This window comes from Alosa pseudoharengus, unplaced genomic scaffold (genome assembly GCF_046254945.1).
Source record: "Alosa pseudoharengus isolate Yale_2024_CS ecotype anadromous, Long Island Sound unplaced genomic scaffold, YU_APseudo_1.1 YU_APseudo_1.1_scf_2, whole genome shotgun sequence".
In the NCBI taxonomy this organism is placed as follows: domain Eukaryota; kingdom Metazoa; phylum Chordata; class Actinopteri; order Clupeiformes; family Clupeidae; genus Alosa; species Alosa pseudoharengus.
In genome coordinates this window covers 49,244,498-49,272,308 of record NW_027468663.1, presented here as the reverse complement: position 1 = coordinate 49,272,308, position 27,811 = coordinate 49,244,498, and the positions used below count along the sequence as shown (strand labels likewise).

Genomic DNA, 27,811 nt, shown 5'->3' with positions numbered 1-27,811 from the left:
GGTTACCTGTGACGGTGGCACATACCTTTGGGGCTGCTGTCGGTGAGCACCAGCTCCTCGTAGCCGGGCTCCTGCACGCGGATGGTGAACTCGGGCCAGGCGCCGCGCTCCTCCACCGAGCACAGGTAGCGGCAGCGGCGGTTGGCGTGGCGCATGCTCCAGTAGAGGCGGCTGGCCTCGTAGCCCACGGGGAAGATGGCGGCGTCCGAGTGGAAGGCGGCCATCTGGGCGGGCAGCAGGTGGCCCATGGCGTGGAAGACCAGGCTGCCCACGCGGAAGGTGTGACCGCGCTCGGGCCTCTGCACGGTGCCGGCCAGCTGCCGCACCTCGTCGCGCTGCACGTAGACGCGGCGGAACACCGAGAAGCAGCGCAGCTGGTGCTCCAGCAGGGCCGAGCCGGCCACCGCGGCGGGGGCGGCCGCTGGCCCTCCGAAGCCGTTGGCGCTGCCGTTGCCCTGTCCGCGGGGCCGGTGCGCGTGGCACAGCATGGTCTTGTCCTTGAAGAAGGTGCAGCCGGCCTGCAGGGCGCAGGTGAAGTGGTAGATGTTGAGGCAGCGCAGGCGGTGGCAGCCGGTGGTGGCGCCCGAGCGCTGGCAGCACACGCACAGGACGGCCGTGCCGCGCCGCAGTGCCAGCTCCACGTTGATGAGCGCGCCCGCCTGCGTCTCATACACCTCGGTGGACCACAGCGCGCAGTTCAGGTGCACCCAGGTGTCCAGGTCCAGGTTGAGGAGCCGCGCCGGACCGTCCGTCATCCCGTCACCCTCCTGGTGGCAGAAGCAGCAGCGCCGGCGGTCGCGGAGCGCTGGGCTGGGGCGCAGCGGCATCGCCAGTTTGGCCAGCAGACGGTCCACCTCCACCTCGTCGTCCAGGAGCTGCGCACCGCTAGCTCCGGCGTGTCCTTCCTTCTTCACCGACAGCTGCAGACGCACGCTCCACCGCTGCCAGCGCTGGGCCTTGTGCCGCTTGCCGTGGTGGTTCAGCTGCTCGGAGCCGCCACCGCTGCGGGACTTCAGCTTGACCGTCACCCTCAGGGTCTCGGGCGGTTTGATCTCCGGGCGCTCGGGCTCGGCCTTCAGCGGCTTTTCCGGGCTGGGCGGGTCGGGCAGTGGGGACGTAGGGAGGGGCGGCGAGGGCTTGGGCTGCAGCTGGGCCAGACAGTGCACGTCCAGGGAGGACATGTTGTTGCTGTACGGGTGCTGGGCTCTGGAGGGACTCTCCTTGGGCTCGCTGGCAGGAAGCAGCTCCACCGACTCCTGTGAGACAGAGGAGAGAGGGAGAGAGAGAGGGAGAGAGAGAGAAAGAAAGAGAGAGAGAGAGAGGGAGAGAGAGAGAGAGAGAGGGAGAGAGAGGGAGAGAGAGAGAGAGAGAGAGAGAGAGAGAGAGAGAGAGAGAGAGAGAGAGCCTGTAGACTTTAGATCTCCACAGACATCCACAACTCGTACAACTCAGCCTAATGAAGACCCTTGTAGTGGAAAAACACTGCAACATGTATCACACACACACACACACACACACACACACACACACACACACAATGACAACACCACCATGCACCTCACGGACAGCCGCATGGTCACTGACCTTGGTGTCCACGGGAGCTTTGGCCGGTGATGAGGCGGAGTGGAGGATGAGGCAGCTGTGGCTGCAGAAGACCACGTCACCCTCCGCACCGGACTGAAGGTCCTGAGGAGGGACGGAGAGGAGGAGAGAGAGGACAGCACAGTCAGTCTCAGTAAGAGAGCGGTCATTGACATGCTACACCATCCTTCAGCCAAAATGCATCTATAAAAGGCAGGGGCTGCGTGGGGAAATATCAAAGGCTACTTCAAGCACATAATCCTTTATCGATGCTCGCAGCACTTTGGGAGAAGACTTCAAACGGACTGAGCAATGTGCTGGGATTAACTGTTAGGGAGTTTTTTTTTTTTTTTTTTTAAAGTCGAGGTCCTTTACATATACACAGGCCATCCTTAACCCCACAGTGCCGATCATGTAGCCCCTTAATTGCACTGAGGGTGCCTACCCCTCAGGGGTTTTTCACCAACAAGCATGGATGTATTTGACACTGTTCTCAGAGTCGGTCTGTTTGTGTCTGTTCCCCAGAGCAACAGCTCAAAAGAATCAATACTTCTACAGAACATCTTTGATCAGCAGGCCCTCACTATTAGAGACACGCCTAAAAAAAAAAAAGTCAAAAGAAGACTATAAAATCAGTAGTGGTAGCTTTCTGAAGTGGTACTACCTGCTGCGTGGGTTTGGCGTCTTTGGGAGACTTGCGGACTCCAGTTCCCAGAACCACCACCTTGCAGTGGCGGCACCACTGAGGCTTGGAGCCAGGGCTGGCCTGACCTTTCAGAAACTGCTCTCTGGACACGGTGGCACCTGGAACACAACGGGGTAGCACTCAACAGGTTATCTCTCTGCTGCGCTCAGCCTTTGAGATCATAAAACCAACTAGTGCACATTACATTTACATTACCATTCATTTAACATTTAAAGCAGAAATCCAGCGAGTTCCACAGAGGGTAGTGCTCTAGCTGCCTGGTTGTAGAAAGTCGAGCTAGGTAAAGCCGATTGTTTTCAGGTTTTTTTTACGTACCGACAGTACTCTGTGACCTCAAGAAACGGAGATCTATGTAAAAACTTTGAACTGTGACAACAGAAAGAAAAGTATTCTTTTGTTTATAATACACGACTTCAGAAAATTGCTCATTGAAAGGGAGAAAGCAACTGAGAATCGCCCGAGCTGATGGTGTTAATTAGGGCACAGCCGTATCGGACAGTGATAAATGGTGGTTTGTAAAAACAAGGGCACGGGTCAGAATCATTAGTCTATCTTGTGAGTTTCAAAGGATTGTATCGGTGATAAAAATCAATAGCGTGCCCAGCTGGGCCAGGGGGCCTGATTAGCAACACACAGACGATGACAAGGCACCCCATCCTCATTACTGTCCTGTCTTAGTGAGCATCATCCTAGAGCCGAGAAATCATCAAAACCCGCTCAGGAAAGATAATGTGACGGCCCCTCTGCAATCACTCAAAATGAAAATCTTCTTATTGGGTTTGTCTCAGTATCGGACAGACTTTGTACATCTGAGATATTTTTTATTTACCTCTCTCGTGGCACCAGTAAGTGGTCATGTAAACTAAGCTATGAACATTAGGCTTTGAACTCCGAGCGGAACATGTCTTTTTACTGTCTAGTGAGTTTCCGCTGGAGTGCACTTTACAACCCTGGGGATGCTGGTGTGTCCTTGTGCTTTCCTCACCTCTGTCAGAGGGGCAGTGAGGCTGCTGTTGCTGCTGGTGGTGCTGCTGGTGCTGCTGCTGCTGGTGGTGGTGGTGGTGGTGCTGCTGCTGCTGCTGCATGTGTAGGGCCCTCTGCTGTGGCGGTGGCCTGATGAAGCGCATTGCTCCCCCTTCAGGACCTCCGAAGCCGCCTGGAGCGCCGTGGAGCATGAAGGAGTGCCGGAGCTCTGGGCCCTGCAGAGACGCCCTGAGGCCACCGGGGGCGCCGTGGAAGGGCCGGTCTGGGGCGCTGCTCACCTCATAGCTGCTGGGGATCTTCACACGGAGCAGGTCGGCGATGGCTGCCACCACCCCTGTGATGTTCTAAAATACAGCAGGGCATTCAACATACACGTCATGTATTGCTATTACATATCATTAGTACCCTGGAAATCCAGAGTTCTAGAGAGAGAGCACAATGGAATTGTCTCTGCAAGACACTCTGGCAATGAGCAATGATGCACGTTACTTTTATCCCACATTCCTGGGAACCAGCTAAACTGATGAAGACGGCGCTGCAACGTTGGAGGACAGTACACATTGGTCATAGTGTTATCCGATTGCGTTGAAGTTCGAAATCATTCAGAGTAAACATGGTCAATTGCCTGCAAAGATTTTTAAATGCATGCTTGCTGCCACCCCTCGAGTTGGGCCATTAAATTGTTCGTGGATTTTCCAGGCTATATCATTAGAGATGCAAAGCTCAAACTTTCCCACATATTTCATGTATTTTCTTTGATCTGATATCAAATGAATAGCTCCTTTAAAAGGTAAATATCAATTAAGATGTTTCAAATGACCTCTAGCATAGCTCCGATTACCCTCTCACACTTACAACCTAGGCAACTGTCTTCAGGCATCTGTCTCTTCATCCCCAACACTACAGCACTACAGCGGCGATGACAAACTCACCTCGGCAGCAGCTGGTTTGAGGGTGATTGCTATGGAAACGAGCCCCGCGTTGCTGCCGTTGTGTGGAGCCCCAAAGGGTGGTCCGTAGAACATGGAGGGCTGCTCCTTTTTGATGTTCAGCAGTCCTGCTTCTGGCCAAGAGCGACAACCAACATGGGGAGAGAGACAGCACTTGGGTCAGTATAATGACATTACACATGCATTTCCATAGTCTTCACACAGTCAGATGGTTACTGTTGTGTATACTGGCTTCCACCACAGACAGGCAAAAATGTAACCACAGGTCTTTACAATTATAGAGGTTTATGTGTGTGTGGATGTGTATGTGTGTGTGTGTGTGTATGGTCCTGGCTGTACCTTTGCCACTGCAGCTGGGCAGCAGGGGGATGACCGGTGACTGGGCAGGGGAGGGGCGCTCCTGCTTGACCAGGGAGAGGTCAGGGTAGCGGCTGACCTCCATGCCCACCACACTCTCAGGGGACGAGGAGGGGACAAAGCTGTCTGGCGAGTCTCGGTCCTCACAGTGCTCCTGGCCTCTGCTGGGGCCACGCGCCAGGATGGAGAGAGAGGGAGGGAGAGAGAGAGAGAGAAGGGGGGGGGGGGGGTTGAGCAATAGAGTGAATCAGAAATTATAAAACCACAAGGTAGACAGAAAGAGGTCATTTGGGGGGCTAGAAAAATAATAACGACATGCCTCACAATGCCAAACAACGCCCCCTCAGACTAGCTACAGGGCCCTGGGCTCACCTGAGCTCCTCCTGGTTGTTGTGCGGAGGAGTGGGGAGAGAGGCCGGCACGTCCACAGTCTTCGGCCCCTGGGACAGCGCCCTGGCCAGCAGCTCCTCTTCAGCCTTGAGCTGGACGTGCATGGACCTGGGCAGCAGGCCTTTAGTCACTGTCACAGGGAACAACAGAGGACATTCATCCATTGGTTGCTTACCCCTCACCACTAACCAACCAGCCATTTGGTTTTATTCACTTATGTGTATCTGAATCAATATTTGTGGCTTAACATTAACAATAAATCTTCTGACAATTTATGCATAACCTAACTTTAATGCTTACATTGAACAAGGTCACTATAAATGTCTTTCAGTCTATTACATTATTCCATTTAATGAAATCAGTATAAATCAAATAAATCAATAAATATTAATACATGAGAACAATAATAAAGCACAAGACTTAGGCAGTCTCCATGTTAATTTAGCTGTGGCTCTAGATCTCGTCCAGGCCCTTGGCCCTTACCGTCGTGGCCTGCCATGACGGCCTTGCTGGCCAGCTCCTCGGTGGTGGCGAAGCCGTTGAGGATCTTCTGCCGCGCCACCGGAGGCGGCGTTGGGGGCAGCGAGGCTGGCGGAGTGGGCGGGTTGCTCAGGTTGTTCTGCTGCGGAGACAAAGCAACTCCAGGCTTGTGAGTCATGTCCTGGAGAGACGCGGCAGCCAGGCAGCTCTCCAGCCCTCGCCCCCACCTCACTTCCACAGCAGTGGACCTGCCTAGTGCCTACCTCTCTCCAGCTGCTGACGTCATGGACTAAATGACTACGGGTGTGAAGTGGATGACTATATTCTTTGACATTTAGTTTTTTGAGAGTTTGTTGAGAGGCTTACCAAATTTAGATTCAGTAGACCAAAATGTTCAATGAAAAAAAAAAAAGATTCACGTCATAATTACTTAATAATTAGTTCTTAGGTGGGCCTTCTCTTGAGTATCTTGAAACACCCAAAAGTAATATTAACCAGGAATAACGTTAAAAAGTAGAAACATTTACATAAGACATGGGAAGCTTCTCTCACCTTGTAGATGAGCTGGGAGTAGTAGTCGGACACGCCGTCCAGAGTTGCGCTGCCAAAGGAGCCGGACAGGCGGTTCTCCCCGTCCAGCTGCCTGCCACCGTAGGGCATGAAGTGGGCATAGTTCACCCCAATCAAGGGCTCCATCAGGGGCAACAGAGAGAGCTGTGGAATGCAGAGATGATTTGTGTTTAGAGCAGAGAGAAAGACAGACTAGTGTATATGGAGTTCTTAAGCATCGCTGTGGACACACGCCACCCCTGACAACTTCTCTGTATGGGATTTTTATTATTAAATTTAAATTGAATTTTTAATCCAACCACATGTTAAGCCCCATAAAACCAATTATCTTCACTTTGCCAGATTATTTTGTAATTAAAAAAGTGACAGAAGAGATTACTTAGCAGGATAAGCGCAGCTTAGTTTTGACAGAAGACAAAGCCATCAAAACTGGATTAGTGATCGTGAAGTAGGCAGATTGATGACCGCAAATTCACAGAAAGTGGACACGGTTAAAAAAACACAGCTACATGGCTTAAAAAAATATTGTGCTTTGCTGATGGATACGGCCACACTCAGATTCATGTTGCCATCTTATAGCATCACACAAATTGTTTTTTTCCCCCCCGAACAAAGCAGCACTGCACTGGCAAACTGGTGAAACTCATGATGTGGATCTCATACAGACGTTGGGCACTGAAGGGGTGCTGGGTGCCTTAATTACCCATAATTAAAATGGCTAATAATTCATAATAAAAGTACTACTGTGAGTCAATGGTGCACCATAGGATTCTTAGAGATTGTTGCTGATTTACTATGACATCTAAGTTACAATATCTATCTATTGTCTGTCATACAGGGTGGCAATTACTTGGCCATGCTAATGATGAGACACACTGTTAACACACCCCGTTGTTTAAGTTGAGTGCAGTGTCGGGCAGTGCGGTCCTCTCCTTACCTGTTTCAGGTGGGTCACGGCAGGGTCAGAGGCAGCAGCGGCGGCCTTCCTCTCCTCTTCCTCCTTCCTCCTTTTCTTGGAGCGTGGCAGCGGGCGCTCCGCACCTTTGGGCCCTCTCTTGTTCCGCTGTTTCCGCTTGGTCTGCTCGCCGGCTAGCGAGGAGCCGCCAAATTCCGGCTGCCCAGACATCTGGCTGTCCGAGACCGTCTGGAGAGGAGTGGAGGAGAGAGGTTAGAGCGCAAGTGAGATGTGCAGACACACGGAGCCCCAGGCCACTCACACCGAAGGGGCCTGGCGCTCTCAGAGGTGTCTCTGAGGGATGGGTCGCAGGGTGGAGAGAGCTGTCTTTTCATGCTGAAATGGGACATGAAATGGCTTTTCAAAGGACAGGAGGAAAGGTGCCAAAAATGGCATCCAGGCAAGTCGTCTTTGTAAATGTCACCGTCACCGAGCCATTCAGTGTTTGACCTATCTGCCTATGCCTCTAAGGAGCCATCACCAGCCAGAGCTTCTTCGGCTTAAAATGGGATGCTCTCTAGCTGGTCTAGAACCAAATTTCCACTAAAAATGTAACTTAAACAATCACTTTATCGAGGAGTCTATGTAATGGAAGTAAATACATCATTCCTACTACGCACTTTCCCTTTGGAAAGTTTACGGTAGAGGTCTGTGTAGGATGTTTGTTTTTTTTTCAGTTCCACTCCCACCTCCTGCCACTATGTCATAGTTTGTCCTGTTCCCGCTCATATGTCACACGTCTCTCTCCCTTCCCAGAGCGCCAGTTTCTGTAGGCCTCTTGTTCAAATCACCTTCTACCTCCATCCACTCAGGGAACTTAATGGAGCATAGAAACTATACAGAAATTAAATGATAAATCATTTCTTAAATATTGTCCAGTTAACCTATTTGCATCCCATTTGATTCTCCTCCTGTGGCTGCTTGTGGAGTTCTGCTTGGACACTCAGTAGCCACCTATATACACGCTCTTCTGAGGGTCAGGCCTTGGACTCCATAAAACCCTTTCAAACAATGTTGATTGTTACTGGCGCCCTATATATTAATTGAGCTGAGCTGAGCTGAGCTGAGCGCTCTCTACTCACCCCGTTGCTGTCCAGGGAGTTCTGCCTGAGGAAGTTCTTGCTGTCGATGCAGCCGTCCTCCTCGGAGCGCAGGCTGTCCTCTGACCTCTGGTGCGGGAATGCAGCCGGCGGCGTCCGCTTGTGCTTGAGCAGGTGCTTGAGGAGCTCGTTGCTCATCTCGCCCTTGGAGCTGTGCGCTGGACTCAGGCCAGCCGCGTGGGGTGAGGTGCCCTCTTTCTCCGCCTCCATCTTCACCATGCCCATGTGCTCCATGTCGTGAGCTCTGGGCCCGTGGCACTCGCTGGCGCCCTCCACCTGCTCCAGCTTGATGTTGCTGAGGATCCGATCCAGCTGACCAGACGGCATGCTGGAGTGGCCTTCTAGGAGCGGGAAGGAGCCCCCGCCTCCGCAGCTACCTCCAGAGAGCTGCCTCTCCAGCTCGGAGGGAGGCTGGCTGGTGGCTGAGCCGGGCGTCGAAGAGCCGGGCTGAGACGACTCGCACAGGTCCTGCTCTCCATGGTGCAGTGAGAGCCGCGTCGGGGTGGAGGACGTGTCCGAGACGCAGGGCGTGAGAGGAGCGGTGAGGTCGGAGTGCGGCGTGGACGGAGCGTTGAGAGAGCCAGAGTCGTCGTCCTTCTTCTTCTTGCGGTTCCTCTTCTTCTTGCCCTTCTCCTCGGGGATGATGTTAGAGTAGAGTTGGATCAGCGATGGGCCTGAGCCCGGGAAGTTTGGTGGAAGAGGCAAAGAGGAATCTGGCCCAAAGGGATGGGGTTTGCCCGCGTTGTGAGGCATCATGTTGGGCCCACCAAATCTGGGTGGTCTAGGCTGACCTGGAGCAAAGTTGCCCGCCTCCATACCAGGATTGTCTGGCCAAAATCCGGGTCCCATGTCTTGAGGGAATGGCCCGTTGCCCATGAAGGCACCTGGAGGTTCCCCGCTGAGCCCAGGCGCATGGCCTTGCTGCTGGGGGAACATCTGGCCAGGGTGCTGGGGCTGTGGAGGCTTCGGGGCTTGCAGGAAGTCGTGGGGCATTTCCTGGTTGAACATGGGCATGGGGGCCATCTGGGGCTTGAGGAGGCCCTCTGGACTCATGAGGGCCTGCTGCTGCTGCTGCATCTCCATCTCCATGCGCTGCTTGAGCGCTCGCTGGCGCTCCACCTCCTTCATCAGCTGCACGCGCTGCCGCTCCTGCTGCTCGCGGAGACGCTCTTTGCGCTCGCGCTCCTGGAAGCCCTCGCTGAACGGGTTGGTGTCGTCGAAGTTCACGTGAGGGGATTCGCCACCCGCCTGAGGGGCAGGGGCCGCGGCTGGCATGACCTGGGGGGGCTGCGGCATGGGGCCCTGGACTGGCATCATGGGTGGCATCCTAGGGCCTCCCATGGGCATAGGGCCAGGCATAGGGCCCGGCATTGGCATGGGGCCGCCAGGGCGCCAGCCTGGTGGCATGTTGGGTGGGCGAGCTGGGCCAGGCTGACCTGGGTGGACTGGCATCTGGGGCATCTGGGGCAATGGGCCGATCATTGGCTGGCTCATGGGTGGACGGACGGGCATAACGGCAGGGGGGCCGTGCATACCTGGCATGCCGGGCATCAGTGGTGGCTGCATGTTGCACTGCGGCTGCTGCTGCTGTTTCACTCTGTACTCTTCAATCAGTTCCGCATGCTCCTTCTGTTGCTTGCGGATCTATTTTGGAAGAGACACAGGGGACCACATGTCAAAAGCATAAAAGCAAGCAGGCACACTTAAATGTCAGAGACATACAGCAAATGCACTTAATGCACTATTTCATGATAGAAGTAGAGCAGATTAATGGGACTACAGGAGATGTCCACTATCAGAGAACTACAGAGGACCAAAACTGTCAAAATGAAAGGCCTTGTCTGGATGTTAAAGTGTGAGCAGTTCTAAATGTATCAGTAGTACTATACACTTATACACTTAATATTTTATTGCTCTCAAAACCTTTTAATGCGAGTGATTTGTTGTCCTTGCATTACCTGCTCTAACTGCTTCTGCACCACACCCTGCTGCTCGGTCACATGCTTCAGCTGCTCAGCGTCCTCCTCTGGGAACTCGCGGCCGGCCTTCTTGGCGGTCCTCTGCTTGGCCGAGAGGGCCTTCTTGGACTTGCGGTGGGCCCCGATCTGCTCCTCCAGAAACTTCTGCTGCATCTGTAGCAGCTGCTGGGTCTCCCTCAGCCACTCCTCGTACTGAGCCTTCTGCTGCGCGTCGTCTGACGGGAAGAAAGGGGAGGATTAGTGAGCTCTAACGTGAGTGCATAGTATCTGATTTGGAAGATGAAGAAACACCTTCTAACTTGTGTCGGTTTGGCACAGTGAAAACTTTCTCCAGAAATGTGACAACAACTTACTTGAAAATCCTGGTGCAACAGTAGGGAGATTGGGCCTACCCATATGTGGTGCCTGTTTGGCATCCTAAATCATGAAAAAGAAACATGAGGAGTATTAGATTGGAGCTGGTATAGACCAGTCTTTGCTGACATCTGTTAGCCATGTTGCCCATACTGTACCTGAACTTGTACAGGAACCTGAGGAGCCACTGGAGCACCTTCAGGCCACGGAGGGCCCTGTCCTTGCTGAACAGCTTGTGGAAGCCTACAAGAAAAATTTATTATGATTGGTCGATGGATTCAGCACCCTGATGCTAAAAAAGATTCCATGTACTCCACTCCTTACCTGTTCATGACAGTCATGGGCGTCATCCCCATGTTGTTCTGAACCATGACTTTGTTAATACCTTTCAGTGCGACCATTTTAGCTTTCATAATAGGGTCTGTGATTGCATCAAAATCTGCAGAAGACAGTGAATTAAAAAAAAATAGGCTTTATATATGAATAGTGACACATTGGACCTCGTGCAAGAAACTATACAGATTTTTTCTTATTGTTTATCTTTGACTTTGTTTCAATTTAGCTAGCACCCATTCATTTTTGGGATTCACCGAAGTTGTCTTATTGTCGCTTTTCTCTTAAAAGAACTCTGCGATCTCTGTTTCTCGAGGTCACCGAGTACGGTTGATACAAAAAACAAACAAACAAACAAACAAAAAGTCAGTGCTACCTAGCTCGAGTCATTTTATGATCAAGTGGGATTCATCATTTAGCACACCAGGGCAAGAGCTCGCTTAGGAGAAATTTAAGAGAAAACTTGAGAATATTGCTGCATGAGGCCCATTGTTAGTGGAGAGAAAATACTGAGAGTATCTGCAACAGGACTTGCCTATGTTTGGAAAGAACGAGTCACTCGAGCGTTGTCTTATCATGGCCTGCATCTGTCTCTGCTGCTGTTGTTCCTGTCTCTCCTGGTCAAGCAAGTCCTGGAGCAAGAGGGGCTGTTCCTCCAGCAACAGGGGCCTGTTCTGGCCGAGCAGGCTGGTGCCTGCTTGTGGATCCTCAGCAAGCATCGCATCCTGGGCTCCCAACTGATCCGACCCAAAAGCCTGGCCTGCAGCCTGCCCTTGGATCTGGCTTGAGTTTCCCATTGTGGTCTCTCCGTGGGTAGAACCCATGGTCTGTTCCAAAGCCAGGGTGGGATTCAAGTCTTGCTGTGGGTAGTTGCTTTGATTGAGATTGTTCGAGGTGGACAATTCTGGGTTGTTCTGAACAGCAGAAGCGGCATCCACTTGTTTGAGAGACATCTCACCTGGCTTCTCCTTGACCAGTAGACTGGACAGCACAGGTGTGGAGTCAGGGACACTCACTGACTGGGAGAGCTGAGATGCTGTTGGTTGAGAAAGGTCTGAGCCCTTGATATCCCCAGAGGCAGTCAAGCCCTGAGGTTGAGACAAACTAGTGTTGGGTTCTAACTTAATGTCAGGCTCCTCTTTCAAGCCCTGACTGGAACAAGCTTCCTGTTTAATGTTACCTATAGGTGCCTCTGGTATATTGTCTGACTGTCCTTTTGTTGAGGCACTGCCAGAACCAGTATTCCTTTTCTCTGAAAGTGCCTTCTGTGGATCAGAGGTCTCATTGTGGTCCTCTATAGGATCACTGAGGTCTAGATCCTCATTGAACATGTCCTTCTTGACATCAAGGTCCAAGTCAGTTTCAGTGTAAGCTATGATGTCAAATTTTCCAGATGTCAGGAAATCATCAAGGTGCAAATCATTTGTTTCCAGATCCAAGTCTTTACCATCTTCCGCATCTAGATTGAGGTTTTCCAGATCTGCGTCAACTAAATCTTTGACCTCAACATCCTCCAAGTCTTTCACGGCTGACTCGTCAGCATCCAGCTTCTCTCCTTCAGTGCTGGGCATCGAAATTTCATCTGCATGCTCAGTGGGAGCCACAGGGAAAAGATTTACTGGAGCAATGTTGGACGATTCACTTGAGGCTGGTTGACTCATGGATCTCATAAGGGGTGGCTGCTGAAGACCGCCAGTCCCTGGCAAGCAAAGTGACTGGTTCAGGTTGTCCATGCTGGAGGACATCTGCATCTGAGGAGCAGATCCTTGGTGCTGATTCATCATGGTTCCTTCCATGGGTCTGGGACCTTGATTAGGTGGGAATCCCATCTGCTGCCTGACATTGAACCCTGGTAACCTGTGCTGTTGGGCGTGGGGGTCCATGGAGCCGCCCTGCATGCCGGCGGGCCCAAACGGGAGCCGAAACCTGCTTTCTGGGGCTCTGTGTCTTAGCTCAATGAAAGGCTGACCCATGATGTTGTGCTGCTGGACTGGCATTCCCCGAGGTGGGAAGTGCTGGGGCCCCATGGGAGGGCCACCAAATGACTTCCCAAGTTCGACGGAGATGGACCTCCTCATCTGCGGGTGAGCATCCATCATGGCATCCTGCATTGGGTGTGGAGGTCTGAGAGGCCCATGTGGCCCTTGTCCACTAGGAAACCCAAATCTGTTGAGTTGAGAAATTTCTTTTAATACGGGCTTTTCAGAGCATTCGTGTTTAAACTACTAAGAACAAACAATAGATAGTATGGGAAGCATTCATCCATTATTAATTGCATTCGGCATTCTGCTGACCCACCTCTGCATGTGTTGCCTTATGCCCATATTACTGCCATCTGGAAACTGCCCCTCCATGGCAATTGGGCCATGCTGGTCACCTGGGAAGGGTCCAGGAAACCTCATGGGGCCTCTCACTGGCCCTGGGCCAGGGTACGGTGGTGGAGGTCGGTTGAAGATCTCCACCTGTGGCCCTGGCCCCCCCTGACTCCAGTGCTGTGGGGTTCCTGGGGCCATGGGGGCCTCCTGGGGACCCTTCTCCTGACGATTGGCACCCTTCTGCTGCTGCTGTTTCAGGATAAGCTCTCTGATTCGCTGACGCTGTAGAGTCAAGAACAAATGCATTGTAAATATAATTGCTACGATTTAAGAATCTCATCTCAACATTTAAATGCTTCTTTTACATATACATTCATTGACCGATTTAATAAAACACAATGCATATAAAAATCAAAAGGAAAAAATGCATATAAAAATCGAACCTGTCTCATCCTCTCCTCCGCCTCCATCAGAGAAACGCTTTGAGCTTCGTGCGGTGCGGAGAACTGTGCAGGGTGAGGCATCTGCCCAGTGCCCATGGGGTTGAGACCATGCCCCACCATTCCCTGCGGTTCCTTCTCGACCTGTGGGTGAGGCGTCATGGGCGCCTGCTCAAATGGGTCGTGGACGGGTGTCTGGTTCGGTGGATTGGACGGCATAACTACACTCTCATCATGCATTCCGGGATGCTTTGGTGTCTGTGAGCCAGGGACCATAGGGTGAGCGAATGCCTCCTGGGCCCTTGCCTGAGGTGGAGAGAAAGGATCCTGAAAGGAGCCTGGTCTTCCCCCGGGGCGAGGGGTACCCGGGGGCTGGGCATATGGGTCATTCAGCATCTGCTGGGGCCCTCCCATGGTCATGGGTCTCGGTGTGCCAGGAGGCTGAGCATAAGGGTCAGGGTTCCTCTGGCAGCCAGGGGACTTGGGGAACCTGTCGCCCATACCTGGGTGCGGAGTCCCTGGTTGCTGGGCGTAAGGATCCACAGCCAGGGAGGGCGAGAGCCTGGGGCCCGGACGGGGGGTGGTGGGCGGGTGGGAGTATGGGTCTGAGGAGGGGCTATACTGGTCATGCGGCCTAGGCGTGCCTGGAGGGTGAGCATATGGGTCGGACATGGGCCGGGGCGTGCCTGGGGGTTGGGAGTAAGGGTCATACTGGCTGTAATCAGGTCGAGGGGTAGGGGGTGCGTGAACATATGGGTTCTGGGCAGATTGTCTCATTACTGGGCCAGGCTGGGAGAACTGGTGGGGCTGACGGGAAGGCCTTTGGGGGCTGGCAAACTCCTGGCCCATGGCAGGCCGTGGAGTGAGTGGGGATTGGGCATATGGGTCATCCAGCCTTTCGAACGGGTCCCCGCTCGGCCGTCGTTGCCCAGGATGCATTCCTCCGTATGGGTCCTGGGCTTGACCGGGTGGCATGGGGGCTTTGAAGAGCTGGACAGAGCCCGACTCATTGCTCCCTGGGATGGGCGTGAGCAAGGGACGCGAGTATGGGTCCGAGAGGATCATCCTATTCTGGGCGCCTCGCTGGTAGGCCTCTTTGCGCTGTGCAGGTCTGGAGAACGGATCGTGACCTGGGGAGCCCATCATGTGCCTCCCCTCCATAGAGGGGCTGGCCCTTGGGGGGCCCATGGGCTTCAGGAAGGGGTCTCCAGAGGTTACAGGCCTGGGGGTGTCCGGGGGTTTGGCATAGGGATCGCTGCTCAGGGACGTCGGAGACCCAAAGGGTTCGTGCTTGCCTCTCTCCTCTGAAAGAGACCTGGGCGACTTCCCCGACTCAATAGAACCCCTACGCTGGACACTCGTGCCCATGGGTGGGGGCCTTGGCGTGCCCACCATCTTGGCGTACGGATCGCCGGGAGACGACGGCCTCGACCCAGACGAGCCGGGGGAGAACATCTGCGGCGACTGGGGCTGGGAGGACGAGCCCTGGCCTCCGGCAGAAGGAGGAGGCAGCTGCGGACGCAGGAAGATGTCGTCCTTGGACCCGGTGGAAGGGGGTGGTCGGGAGAAGTTGCTCTTGGGCTGCTGCATGGGCGACAGGTTGCCGCTGCTGGACTGGGACAGCGGGCTCTGGCCACCGGAGTTTTCCCCGTCGGCCCCACTGCCGGTCTGCTGCTGCTGTTGCTGCTGCTGCTGCAGCTGCTCGTTCTTGACTTGCTCCAGCTTCTGGGTGGCTTCGATCTTCGCTTGCTGCTTGCTCTTCTGTCTCAATTGCTGATGTAAGAAAGGGCAGATGAAGTTTACATTATTGAAAGGTGAAGAATAGATATATAATAGATAGATATTTTCATATGCAAGACGCTATTGAGGATACAATTAGAAAGACTGACTGACATCTTATGTAACTATACACCCACAAACCTGCGGAAAAAAAACTTTCATATTCAGCTCCACTCATTCACCTTTTCAGTGGACTGTATTGGCTTTTGGCAAATGGCGAGAGCAGCTGTGTTGTGTTTGGGTGCACATCACAGCTTCTGTCTGATGTCTCAGCCAGTTCAATTCCATCTATTGATGATTTCATGCTTTGATTCAGGCAGACTTTCTTTCAGCACCAGTGTTGCCTGGCTCTTGAAAATGAGACACTCAGACTTCGCCTCTCAAAGTTTATTAAAGAGCCCAGTCACCCAAGGACTTCCAATTAAAGTGGCCAACTCTGTCTATAAACTTGAGTGCCTATCGCAAGTCTCAGAGTTTTATCCCGATTACGGGACCACAGGGTCATTCAGGTGGCACAGAGCATATAATCTGGCTCGGTGCCACTGCTACCCAAAAGTACCCAAAAGGAGATGACAGGCTCTCCAATCAGATTTTGGGGAAAAAAACTCAAAAAGAGCCAACACAATGTCAACACCATGTAGTCTGTCACATAAAACTTTGTTTTATTGAACATATCAAAACTTGATACTCTGCAAAGCACAGCGAGATGGCTCAGAACTCACGTCACAGGGCGTAGTCAGTCTTTCTACCAGCCAAAGAATCCGTTTCCATAATGAATGTCAAACTTAAAAATAAGGAAGTATTTAAAACGGGGACATACTCTCACCTGTCTGAGCTTCCACTCCTGCTCCTGCTCGGACTCCTTGTGCTTGAGAGGGTCCTTGAAGAGCAGCTCTGTGTCCAGGGGTGGGATGGCGGGGTCAAACACCTCCGGGGGCTGGGGCAGCTGCACTGGCTGCTGGGCGTGTGGCCTCTTCACAGGCTCGTTGGACATCTGGACTTTGTTGATGCGCAGCGCTGCTCGGTTGTCTCTGGCCTTTTGCTGGAAATCAGAGAGACAGTCAATTATCAGTCAAACTAAGGAGACGTCAGATGAGGTATTTGGATTTTTGTTTTTGTTTTTGTGAAACGGATGAACTGAAGGGAGAAAACAGTAAAGCAGTACTGAGGAGTCCTTTGAAATTATTATTACACCAAGTTCATTATTAATTAAGAGTGGGTCCTCCTGAATTTGTCCCGTCAGATTAATTTACTTTCTAAGAATTTAATTAAAGTGCAGGGAGGAGACTCTGAACTCTGTGCTTTCACTGGAACCTGTTTAAATAGATCTAGGATATGGTTTATTTAATTACAGTGGCTTATCTGGGTAAGGCTTTTATCTCCCCAGCCTAAATTATTGAGTTCAACAGCAGAAGTTTACAAGGAAAAGACACTCACTGAGACCGTACTTGAGGGACTTTTCTTACCACATATGGGGCTCTGTCCTGTGAACTTGCTTTTCTCCAGAGTTTTGCAATTTGTTTGACTCTCGTAGACCAATCTGCAGTGCAAACATAGAGAGACACAGATAAATAAAACTTAACTAACTAAACTGGCTTATATTCACAATGATCCAGGGTGATTCAGAGCCATTTTGGTCTGATCCATTGACATCTAATGCAGTTGTTTTATTTTTTCAAACAAAATTAAAATCAAATAAAATAACATCAGGTTAACTGCTCCTTAGTCTACTAAGGTTTGGGGCACATAATCAAACTGAGGCTCTGTACAGTAAATGTTCTTCTCTGAGGGCCACACCTGGGTATTCCTCCTTGAGGTTGGGGAAGTTGACGTTGGTGTAGAGGACAGGAGCCACAGTAGCCAACTCTCCGAGCGTCTCCTCCTTCTCCCACTTGAGCGTGCTTTTCTGGGCAGTGGACATGGCGTCACCCTCCCCCTCAGCCCCTGGTCCCGGTCCTGGCCCTGGGGGTGGGCCAGGACCGGCCCAAGCACCACCCACCCCACCGGGCACCGGATGGAACTTGTGCTCCCTGTGAAAAAGCGGAGATGAAACAGCTCAGTCAGAACACATAATGGGGTAATAGTACATTTGCTGTTCCATCTATATTGCATCTACTGTACAACCCTATTGCCATCATCAATGTGGGGTTAACAGAACCAAAGATAGTGTAGAAGTATAGTAAGAAGTATATAAGTCCAGGCTAATTCATGGCTATATCGGGCTGCATAAACAACACTAAAAAAAAAAGACACTATCCATTACAAGTTCATCCATTAAACAGTCCAAGAGAGAGAGAGAGAGTGGTACAGTATGCTTCTAATCTTGCGCACGGCTCTTGTGTTGTGCTCCTGCTGTACCTCATGTTGTCTGGGAAGGGCATGCGCTGCAGCGGGCTGAAGCTGCCAGTCATGCAGGAGCCGGCTCCAGGGTTCATCTGGGATGGAGGGAACTGCTGGCTGGGGTCCACCAGTCCGTTCACCATCGGCATCCGTGGAAACATCCCATTTCCTAAATAAGCGTAAAGAATACTCCATACTCAACTCAACTATCCCCATGTTGGTGGATTTGTGATACCCTCTGTATTTCTGAATGAATGAAACTCCATATCTTATGCGGCATAGATCCATGGATTTGATGCTAATACTCCGTGACTGTCTGTCTGTGCAGGCGAGCTGTGTGCCTAGAGGAGAGGGTGCCAGTACCTGGAGCAGAAGGGGGGTGAGGGAGAGTGCCACCCTGGGGTCCATGCATGGCGGAAGGGCCCTGTTGCTGCTGATGCTGGGACCGGCTGGTGCTAGGGCTGAGGACTGCCGTGAAGAGGTCTTCTACGTCCTTCCCCTCCAGCTCTGTAGGGGGCAGTGCTATGATTAACTAACAGCTGGAGATTGAGGAGGCTTAGTCATGATAATGACACACACATTCTTTCTCTCTCTCTCACACACACACACACACACACACACACACAGTAGTCATTTGCAAAGAGAAAATATCCAGTGCACACACTTAATCAATACCCACAGCATGACATGGATTACATACCTGGAATTTTGTAGAGTTTGCTGAGAATGGACTCTGTGATAAAACATAAAGAAATAGTGTTTGCATGACTAACTTATTTTACAGCTCAAAACAAACAAACATAATAACCTGAGATTTCTCTGATGGTATTTCAAGGACTAGCCATCTAATAAGACATCTGTAATAATTAGTGTACTATCATTTCCTGTGCTGCAGTAAAGCAAAAGACGTACCGTCGGTGACCATCTTGTCCAGTTCAGGGCTTAGGATGCCGTCCAGGGGCTCCTCAGGGATGCCACGCACCGCCCTGCCCGAGTGAGTCTGGGGTACTGCAGGGGATTCCTCTGCCATGTCCAGTCCAGCTGTACACGCATGCAAACACACACACACAAATGCATACGCAAATGCACACACACACATTATACAAACACAGATACAGACACAAACACACACACACACACACACACACATATATATTACTACACTACCAGTGAAACCACCAGCTTGTTGATTAATGTAAGGTTTAAAATAAGGTTTGAAAAAAGGATGCTTAAATGTTAGCAGTGCAATAATAAAGTGAGGACTGAGCAGTGAACGTATACAGCTGGTTTTTACCTCGAGTGACTGAGTAAAGTGTCACAGTTACAAGTCAATTAACATTTTTAAATAATTTTAACATAGTTGACACCCCTGGAGCGGCATCTAGCATTTTTGAGTATTTTATCTATATCTATATTTATATTTATATTCTATTATTCAGTGCTGCATAAACAGAAATCCACAAAGCCACTGTGAAGTCAAGGCCCTCTATGGGGGCCCATTAAATTGCCTCTCTTTTCACCGCCCCTGCCTGCATAGTGCTGAAGGCCACACTTCAGCGGCTCTCCTCTGAAAGGCCTGCTAGAAAGCTGCCCACTCCTGAGCTGTAATGAGATGGCGTCCTTGGCCACCTACCTCTACTGAACGCCAAATCGTCACGGCGTTTTCAATTAGCTAGAGAGCGCAGCGCGAGAGGGCCACTTTTTCACTGAGCGTCATAAGCCCATTCCAAACTTATGATGGAATACTTTATGGTGGATAATGGCCCATTAGCACCACAGCTACTCAGAGCTGGGAAAAAGCCATATGCTGCAAATATGCAACCTCTGATCAGCACTCACTCCTTGGTGCCCTTCAGATCAGCACGACTTTGAAAGCTGCAAACAGATTTTTATTTTTTTCCAAAGTAAGTGGAGTCTATTACATGAAAGGTCCAGAGAGACTGATTGATGGGGGAAGCGGCAGAATAACCTAAGCAGAAGCATACTACAGCACAAAGTTGCAGAAGGAACCAATGTGAGGTTCAAATGACAGAAATGACAAATGTAACATGCTGCGTTGCTAAAATTGCTAAGTACTACGGCTGATGTTGTCACATGTGAATGCAGTAAACAAAGGCCATATCCTAAGAGGTTTATTTCCATTTACAAAATGTGCATCTCGTTATGGGTCCAGGGGTTGGACCCCCCTTTAAACAAGACAATGTCACACAAAAGCAATTAGATATTGAGCTCAATCAACAGGTGGATGGATGAAATAAAGAAAGTGTGAGAATGACTAGCAAAATGCATGCATGTTAGGCTTTGCACACACACACACACACACACACAGTGGAATAAACGGCTAAAACTAACTAGGGGCAGGCCACTGGGCTCTTACCAAAATTAGGGGGTGAGCCATCAACCTGGAAAGGGCTAAAATCGAGACCTACAGAAACCCAGACCAAACAAGATGAGTGAACAGCAGCACAATGGCGAGACAGACAAACAGCCACAAGAACCAAAACATCACACAGAAATCAATCAAAGGAATACAGCAATGCAAAGCCTCAGAAGCTATACAGTTAGCCAAACAGAAAGAGACACGAAATGGAGGACTATGAGCATGGCAACAAAACGACCAAAACTGGGTAGTGTTTGCATTGAGCTGAGTACAATGATTTCATATAAATCAAATAACAGACAGACAGAGAGCAGAGAGAGACACAGAGTGAAAGAGAGAAGGGGTGAGAGAGAGAGAGAGAGAGAGAGAGAGAGAGAGAGAGAGAGAGAGAGAGAGAGAGAAAGAGAGGGGGAGAGAGAGAAAGAGGGAACAGTCTTTGGTTACTGTCAGCTGCCTACCTGATTCATCGGAGGGCTTTCCCAAGTCTCCTGACAGTATCCCCAGTAGATCCGTGTCAGTATTGAGAACGTCAGTCAGGGCCACCAGGGGGTCATCGGTACTCCCTGAGGATCCAACAGAGACAGCGCTTGAGACGGCTGAGGAGCTGGTCCATCTCGCTCATACACGCAGGGGATACCGTACTGTATGCCATTTAACAGGCAACTCTTGCGGAAAATGTGTGTGTGTGTGAAATAGGTCTGAATGTGTATGTGTGTCAATGGATGAGAGTATGAATGAGAGAGAGAGATGTGGTGCGTGGGTGCTTTTGTGCATGCTAGTGTGTGTGTATGTATGTTTGTCTGTGTGTGTGTGTGTGTGTGTGTGTGTGTGCGTGTGTGTGTGTGCGTGTGTGTGCGTGTGTGTGTGCACTTACGGGACGCGGCTGCTTTGCCAGGTGTGGCGGCGCCTGCAGTGGACGTGTTGCTATGGAGAGACTCGGCTGAGGGGCTCATGTACTGGGGGCGGGGCGTCTTCCTGCCCGTCTGCATACGCTCCTCCTCCAGCAGGCCTGGCTCCACCCCCTGGCGGCTCTGCTTGCTCTTGTCCAGCAGGTCTTTGCCGAAGAAGGCCTCCTGCACACACCGGCACAGTATTTTAACATAGCGCAGAGAGCGGGGCGTCCATGTCCAGGAGTGTGCATGGTGTGTCAGGATTGAAATGGATGCAAAAGATGCATTTCACAATAACACATCTCAACCTCTCATGAGTATTTAGAAACAGGGACTCCTAGCGTTCAGTGTCAACACAACACACTGTGCACTCTTCCCATTTGTAGACTCTGAGGTTTCAGCATGCAAATAGAAGAACTGCACAATTTCGTGAAATTTTTCAGTGTTATGACAAGGAGGCTAGTCTCAGTGGAGACTCCTCTTTTAACAGGCAGCGCGGCGCAGCGGAGTGTCTGCAACATCAGGTGCAGAGCATATGTGCAGATTGGCCTGCTGCAGCGCTGATTCCAACTGAAGACGTGAGGCGAAACAGCAGATGGCCCTGAGCAGCGCTAGTTTTCCCTCATCGGTTCAGTGTGTGTCAGAGCCCTCCTCCTCCACATCTCATTCTCCACTCCTATAGAAGCGCCTCATCTTCTCCTTCTGCCTTAGGGCATTCATTTATCAAACGGACTCATGACGCACTCGGGTGCCCGGCGACAGAGTGACTCACTTTCGTCACAACGCGTGTTCCCTTTTCGCGAGTGAGTGACGTCATGCCGTCTGCCTCATGCCTGCCCCCCCCCCTGTCTGTTAGCCTCAGCAGCACAGCTGAGCTCTCTGAGTAGACACGAAGGTACCCCGCTTTGCCAGCGCAATAAAAGCACAAGCGTGCCTCCCAAAAACTGAATTATTCATTCCAGGGGGCTCCTCCTCCACGGCGATCCTCAGTCACCGATTCAAAAGGACTCCGATGACGGGGGAGGGCCCAGGAGCCCTGCCGGTGACAGCCAGTGTTAAGTTAATGCACCTCACGCTTGGTCCAGCTTCAAACAGAAGCAGTGTCCTCCGAAGCCTCATTAAAGCGCAGCCACTCGTACGCCTAAAGGAAACTGTCGGGAGGTGCCGGGGGAAGGGCTAAAAAGGCCTGTCAGTCTCCGGTAAAGTCAAACTCGGATCAACATTCAAGTGTCGGTTTGCAACGCAAACAAGAGAGGGTTTCATAGGAGGACACCGGGGAGAGGAACGTCATTTAAACTCTCCGTGGATTCCTCACGACACCCCCACTTAGGCAAGTCTATAGCTTGCTTGCTTGCTCCAACACAGTGTTCTATCTTTAGTGGTTGCCTAGTGATGGGGCAGCATGCGGTGACCCTCCCGTAAGGTGAAGATGGTGAAGGCCGATGGTTTATGGCGCGTATCATGTTCTACAACATCTTGGGATTCTTTTAGAGCAGCTCGAGGGCTGAGAGGGCTGATGTGTGGGCAGATGTGGCTGGACAACAGGAAAGTGGGTAAGAGGCCAGCCCACTGTGAGATTTTTAAAAATAAGTTGTGCTAAAAACTTTGATTTGTTTAGTCCAAGTCCACTTAACTGAATGAACGCAATCACAACTTTTTATGGTAAAACAACCAATTATGCCGATAAATGGTTAGAATCTTACAACTGAGGGACAAATGATAATCCCCTCTCAAGTTTACATCTAAAAATATGTTTTCATTGATTTATTGGATTGAGCCAGTACAAGATGGAGCTAGCAACACACCTGAAGGTAGGTGGGAAAGGCCTCTTCCAGTTTGGTCTTTTTCTTCCTGTACCGTTTCCTGGTTTTCTCTGGGAACTCGGCTACTGGAGGCTTCTCATCCTGTGGGGTGTCAGGAGTCGGATCCCCCCAGGCTACAGAGTGCAGACATCAGCATTGCTGTATTACTTTTCTGAGAGGTGACGGGTGAATAGGCACAGATACACACTCATATGCAGAGCCACAGAATAAAAGAGAACTTGTTGCCTGCCACTCAAACTGATATACAAGGGTGAGTTACTGAGGAACATGAGAGGGTCTCACTTTCGTCCTTTGCCGGCGGGATCTCGGAGAGAGAGCCAGTCGAGTCCTTCCTGGTCAGGGCGGGCTTGGCCTTAGCTTGGCCTGCCTTGTTCCTCTGGCGGACCATGAAACCCCCAATGCCTGTGGCAGAAAGCCATGATAAGAATCCAACAACCCTTACCTTTAGCAAAAGGCCTTAAAAATGTGACTTTTTCAGTATGCTTCCAAAGAATATACATTGTTGATAGTTATCTAGGCTTAAGCACACTTTGACAAAAGTAATGTTGATCGGTAAACAAAACCAAGAAAAAGGGCTATTATTATTAGCCCTACTCTTATTATTAATCCGAGACCGAGAAGAACTAAAACAGCTGAGGGAACATGAGAGCAACATGAAACAGTGTAAAAGATAACAGCGGAAGAGAACATAGGTGACAAAACATGACACAGTAGATCATCTGAATAACCTTGACTGAGTAATTTTATATTATGTCTTTTCAACGTTGGCTTCATTGTAACATAGCACAGAAATATTAAAATAAGTGTTTTCAGATGTTAGTGCCATCTGTGATGCCTTTTACCTTCTTTATCTTTAACCCATTTAGGCCGGGAAAGCATTGGCGCATTTCTACCATTAAAGCCGGGAGCGCTGTTGCGTAATTCTACCATTGAGGCCGGGAAAGCGTATACGTCGATTTCCGCGTATAAGGTTTTTTTTGCACCAATTATCGGCCTCTGGGCCAATGAAATGCATCAGAATAGACACGAGGGAGTGTCGTCATGTTCCTCGTGACATTGTTTTGAAATTTCTTCGAGCAAAGCATGGAGGACTTTGATAGCGAGGAGATTTCGGAAGGTATGATTTTGAGGAGATTCTCGGCTTCGATGACATTATTGCTGATGACTTTGAACGCGCTCTCCCCTCCCTAATGTTGCCTGCTTTTGACATAGCCCTGGTAGGCTACAAAACTTGTACCCTACTGATTCTGTTTGTCTAATTGATGGATTTAACCCCGATTCGGATTAGGCTACACCTGCTTTTAAAAGGCGGAACATCACTGCAAAACGTGCGCTGTATTATGTAGCCACTCTGCGTCTTTTTATGTGCACGTTCACATTAAATCCATTTCACTAACGTTATCAAGAGAATACCGTAAAGTTTTATTTTGAGCACTTTCTAGGTCTCACTCATTGGATCAAAATAACAGAAATAGCGAACTCCAAGTTATGGTAGGGTAAGCTATAAGCACATAGCCCGTTAAACATGACCAAGTCAATGGGACAACACACAATGCCACGGTAACCTACCTAGGCTATGGAATTGAGAATGAAAGCTAATTACTTTCACGTTTTTTATCAAAGTGACAGGCACTCAATTAGACCTACATATCACCACTGTAATGTCATTAAAGACAAGTGCAATAGTTTAAAAATCAATATGTATTCAAATTACTGAATATTTTTAGCTATAAGTAATTATGCAGATCATAAAATACTAACAAAATATATAAAGTTTATGAATTCAAAATATTAAATAGAAACATGACAAGCCATCATTTTGTGTGTGTATGGAGGGTTGAGCAGAGACTAGGATCACCACTACTGTGAATAATCACACAGTATTCATTATTACTGATAAGTGTCAAGGTGGTGGTGGCCCCAATTTGCCTATGTTTTTGTAATATAATAAACAGTTACACTTTTTGAAACTATTTCAGCTTGTGTAGGCCTATCAGTAATTTCTGAACATACCAATAATACATATAACCAGGCAGTAGATGTCAACCAGAATGACAAGCTGTAGAAAATGCACTGGTTTCTGATAAAATAGTGCTGTTCCTGCACTGACACATTACATGTTTTATTTTTGTGAAGGTGTAACTGAATAAACCCAATTTATTAGCAAAACCACAGGTATAAGCTCTCAAATACTTTTTAAATTGTGTTCCTATCTGCTACAGAGGCTGAGAAATCAATCATTAAGTAGGCGTTGACACAATTGCTGAATTTCCAGAAAAACTTCAGGTTTTAGGGGGTTTTCTGAAATCACCCTTAGGTTTTACAGGCATTTTTTCCAGGCGTTTTAGGCCTAAATGGGTTAATCTATCGAATCATACTACAAAATGGGAAATCCTAAAATTGTAAAGCACATGTCTGTGAGGGATTATGGGAAGGAAATAACCCACGCCTCATCTTTTAAGATCTGGCTGCTCGTCTCTGCCAAGCTAAGCACACGGTCCCGCTGCCCATTTCACGCTCTGGTGCAGCTGCCTCCTCCAATCAGGGGCCTGGCCTTACTGGGGCTGTATGGTCTCCTCCAATCAGGGGCCTGGCCTTACTGGGGCTGTATGGTCTCCTCCAATCAGGGGACATGCCTTACTGGGGCTGTATGGTCTCCTCCAATCAGGGGCCTGGCCTTACCTGGCCTGTACGGCTTCCTCTTCCTCTTCTTGCCAGCTTCACCCCCTTTGGAGTCGTCGTCCACGACCTCTCTTTCGGGGCTGGAGTCAGACTTCCCCTCACACTCCGCCTCCCCCTCTGCACCACACACACACACACACAGAGACAGGCACAAACCGAAACCCACACACACACACACACACACACACGCACGCACGCACGCACACACGCACGCACGCACACACACACGCACGCACACACACACGCACACACACACACAAGAAAACAAGGTGACGTCAGGCCTCAAGCTCAAGAGCAAGACTGTGGGAGGAGGACAGCAGGCATACAGCATGGCTTCCTACTGTAGCTCTTCCTGAATGGTAACTGATCACATAAACACTATCTTTATGGATGAGAACAAACACAATTTAAAATCATCACAGGAAGTGTTGACATTTCTCTGAAACTTGAGAAATGGAGAGATATGACTCTCCACTGATAGAGCATTTTGAGATTTTACAAAGCCCAGAGAGCATTGTAGCTTCAAGACAGCTCACGGTAGAATCATGGCTGTGCATTAACTTATGAGATGAGAGCCCTCAGCAATGATTGAATCTATTTCTACACATGAATTTAAAACCATTAAATCCAGTAGCCCCCATAGCAGCCATTACAAAACACCACATGCACATTCTGCATGGGCTCTACTGTAATTGGAAAAATGACATTGAGAAAAGACCTCATTAACTTGCCCAAGTTTCTCACTAAAAGATGCCTGGTTCCGGAGTCTGGATTGATAATGTCTTTAACTGTAACTTTATGCATTGAATGGTGATGAGTTTAAAGTTAAAGTTGACTGGTATTTAGCCGACGCTTTTATCCAAAGTGACAGAAGCTTGCAACAAGTTGCAAGTTGGAGAATCGAACCCGGCTGATTGTCAGGCAGTGACGTTACCACTTCACCACGGTTACCACTTCACCACGGCCGCATTTGCATTTTGTGTATCCTTACCGCGGCTGTCGTCCAGGTCGACCTCGCGGGAGAGTTCCAGCGGCTGGTCGGGGACGCTCTGCAGCACCGCCACGCTGTTCTGGTTGATGATCTTCAGCTTGAGTTTGGGTTTGGGCCGGCGGCGCCGCGAGGCCGCTGCCGCCAGGCTCTGGAGCTGACTCAGGCCCGACTCCGTCAGGCACACGCCGTCCTGTGTGTAGGTCCGCGCCGGGTCTGAGGGACAGCGCAGGACAGGTTACTGGTAAGTATAAGTATGTAAGGGATAATGTATAGAACGCCGGTCATTATGGGGAAAATAAGTCCCGACAGGGCGAACCGGACTTGTTTCGCCCTGAAGGGACTTATTTTCCCATAATGACCGGCGTTCTATACATTATCCCGCTTATTATACGGCTACTTGCCAAAATGAAAAAATAAACTCCATGATATGTCTCTTTACACTTATTTGTTACCGTTTCGTCGTGGCTTTTGCTGAGAAACAAATAGTTCGCAACACACGCTTAACTTGAATCAAACATTCTTTAGAACACAGCTGATCAACCGTCTGCTTTCACTTTTGAATGAAGTTCCAAGCGCAAACTCCGTTGCCATTGACAGCGGTCATTCTTGTATTCAGAGGTCCTTTCCCAAGAAATAACGACCGCTAGAACTTTTGGAAATCCCATTTAAGTAAATGGAGCATTCTACTTGCATTGTGAAGAGCCGTATAATAAAAGTATATATACTCTTTTGATCCCGTGAGGGAAATTTGGTCTCTGCATTTAACCCAATCCGTGAATTAGTGAAACAGACACAGCACACAGTGAGGTGAAGCACACACTAATCCCGGCGCAGTGAGCTGCCTGCAACAACAGCGTCGCTCGGGGAGCAGTGAGGGGTTAGGTGCCTTGCTCAAGGGCACTTCAGCCGTGCCTACTGGTCGGGGTTCGAACCGGCAACCCTCCGGTTACAGGTCCGAAGTGCTAACCAGTAGGCCACGGCCACGGCTGTGTGTGGTAGCCTCCACACACACACACCTAACACACACAGTCTGTCACACACACACAGTCTGTCACACACGCCTCTTAAACACAGCACATACTACGACAGAGGCATTTATAACCAAACCAAAATCATTCACCCAGCTGTTAAGTTCAATGAGGTGATTCTTGTTATAATCTGTTGACAGAACTCCTATTTGTCACATAAACAGATGGGTCAGCAGCACCCATCAGTGGTGAGAGCTTACCGAGATCTTTAGCCTTGGGGAAGGTCTGCGCAGGGAGAGGAGGCTCATAAGCCTCCGCGGCCGCCATGGCTGCTACCGCTGCTATCGCTACATCAAAAAAAACATTAATTATATCAAAGTGCTGAGGCAACACAACTACACAACACATCTAAGGTTATCAAATCACCATCCGATTCAGCTCCTGGTGGGACGCCCATTGTGATA

General features: G+C 50.1%; 1 protein-coding gene across 9 annotated transcripts in view; it reads right to left on the bottom strand.

Annotated features, from left to right (window-relative positions):
• kmt2cb (lysine (K)-specific methyltransferase 2Cb) overlaps positions 1 to 27,811 on the bottom strand; it is a 78,877-nt gene that overhangs the window by 5,566 nt on the left and 45,500 nt on the right. For 4 of the 9 annotated variants that reach the window (XM_076295338.1, XM_076295341.1, XM_076295343.1 and 1 more), the window contains 33 exons: positions 27,608 to 27,694; positions 26,380 to 26,592; positions 25,389 to 25,505; positions 22,989 to 23,108; positions 22,689 to 22,819; positions 20,868 to 21,066; positions 20,452 to 20,556; positions 19,991 to 20,038; positions 18,526 to 18,654; positions 18,314 to 18,346; positions 17,977 to 18,120; positions 17,632 to 17,782; positions 17,071 to 17,303; positions 16,740 to 16,813; positions 16,100 to 16,315; positions 13,498 to 15,267; positions 13,038 to 13,336; positions 11,275 to 12,905; positions 10,731 to 10,845; positions 10,565 to 10,649; positions 10,406 to 10,469; positions 10,032 to 10,267; positions 8,056 to 9,717; positions 6,956 to 7,162; positions 6,001 to 6,162; positions 5,452 to 5,590; positions 4,951 to 5,098; positions 4,561 to 4,742; positions 4,204 to 4,334; positions 3,273 to 3,615; positions 2,246 to 2,385; positions 1,585 to 1,686; positions 26 to 1,256 (listed from right to left, as the gene is read on the bottom strand). In XM_076295338.1, the coding sequence (XP_076151453.1) occupies positions 26 to 1,256; positions 1,585 to 1,686; positions 2,246 to 2,385; positions 3,273 to 3,615; positions 4,204 to 4,334; positions 4,561 to 4,742; positions 4,951 to 5,098; positions 5,452 to 5,590; positions 6,001 to 6,162; positions 6,956 to 7,162; positions 8,056 to 9,717; positions 10,032 to 10,267; positions 10,406 to 10,469; positions 10,565 to 10,649; positions 10,731 to 10,845; positions 11,275 to 12,905; positions 13,038 to 13,336; positions 13,498 to 15,267; positions 16,100 to 16,315; positions 16,740 to 16,813; positions 17,071 to 17,303; positions 17,632 to 17,782; positions 17,977 to 18,120; positions 18,314 to 18,346; positions 18,526 to 18,654; positions 19,991 to 20,038; positions 20,452 to 20,556; positions 20,868 to 21,066; positions 22,689 to 22,819; positions 22,989 to 23,108; positions 25,389 to 25,505; positions 26,380 to 26,592; positions 27,608 to 27,694 (10,647 nt within the window). The remainder of the gene's footprint in view (positions 1 to 25; positions 1,257 to 1,584; positions 1,687 to 2,245; positions 2,386 to 3,272; positions 3,616 to 4,203; positions 4,335 to 4,560; positions 4,743 to 4,950; positions 5,099 to 5,451; positions 5,591 to 6,000; positions 6,163 to 6,955; positions 7,163 to 8,055; positions 9,718 to 10,031; positions 10,268 to 10,405; positions 10,470 to 10,564; positions 10,650 to 10,730; positions 10,846 to 11,274; positions 12,906 to 13,037; positions 13,337 to 13,497; positions 15,268 to 16,099; positions 16,316 to 16,739; positions 16,814 to 17,070; positions 17,304 to 17,631; positions 17,783 to 17,976; positions 18,121 to 18,313; positions 18,347 to 18,525; positions 18,655 to 19,990; positions 20,039 to 20,451; positions 20,557 to 20,867; positions 21,067 to 22,688; positions 22,820 to 22,988; positions 23,109 to 25,388; positions 25,506 to 26,379; positions 26,593 to 27,607; positions 27,695 to 27,811) is intronic. The other 5 variants (XM_076295339.1, XM_076295346.1, XM_076295340.1 and 2 more) reach the window with 4 other exon arrangements.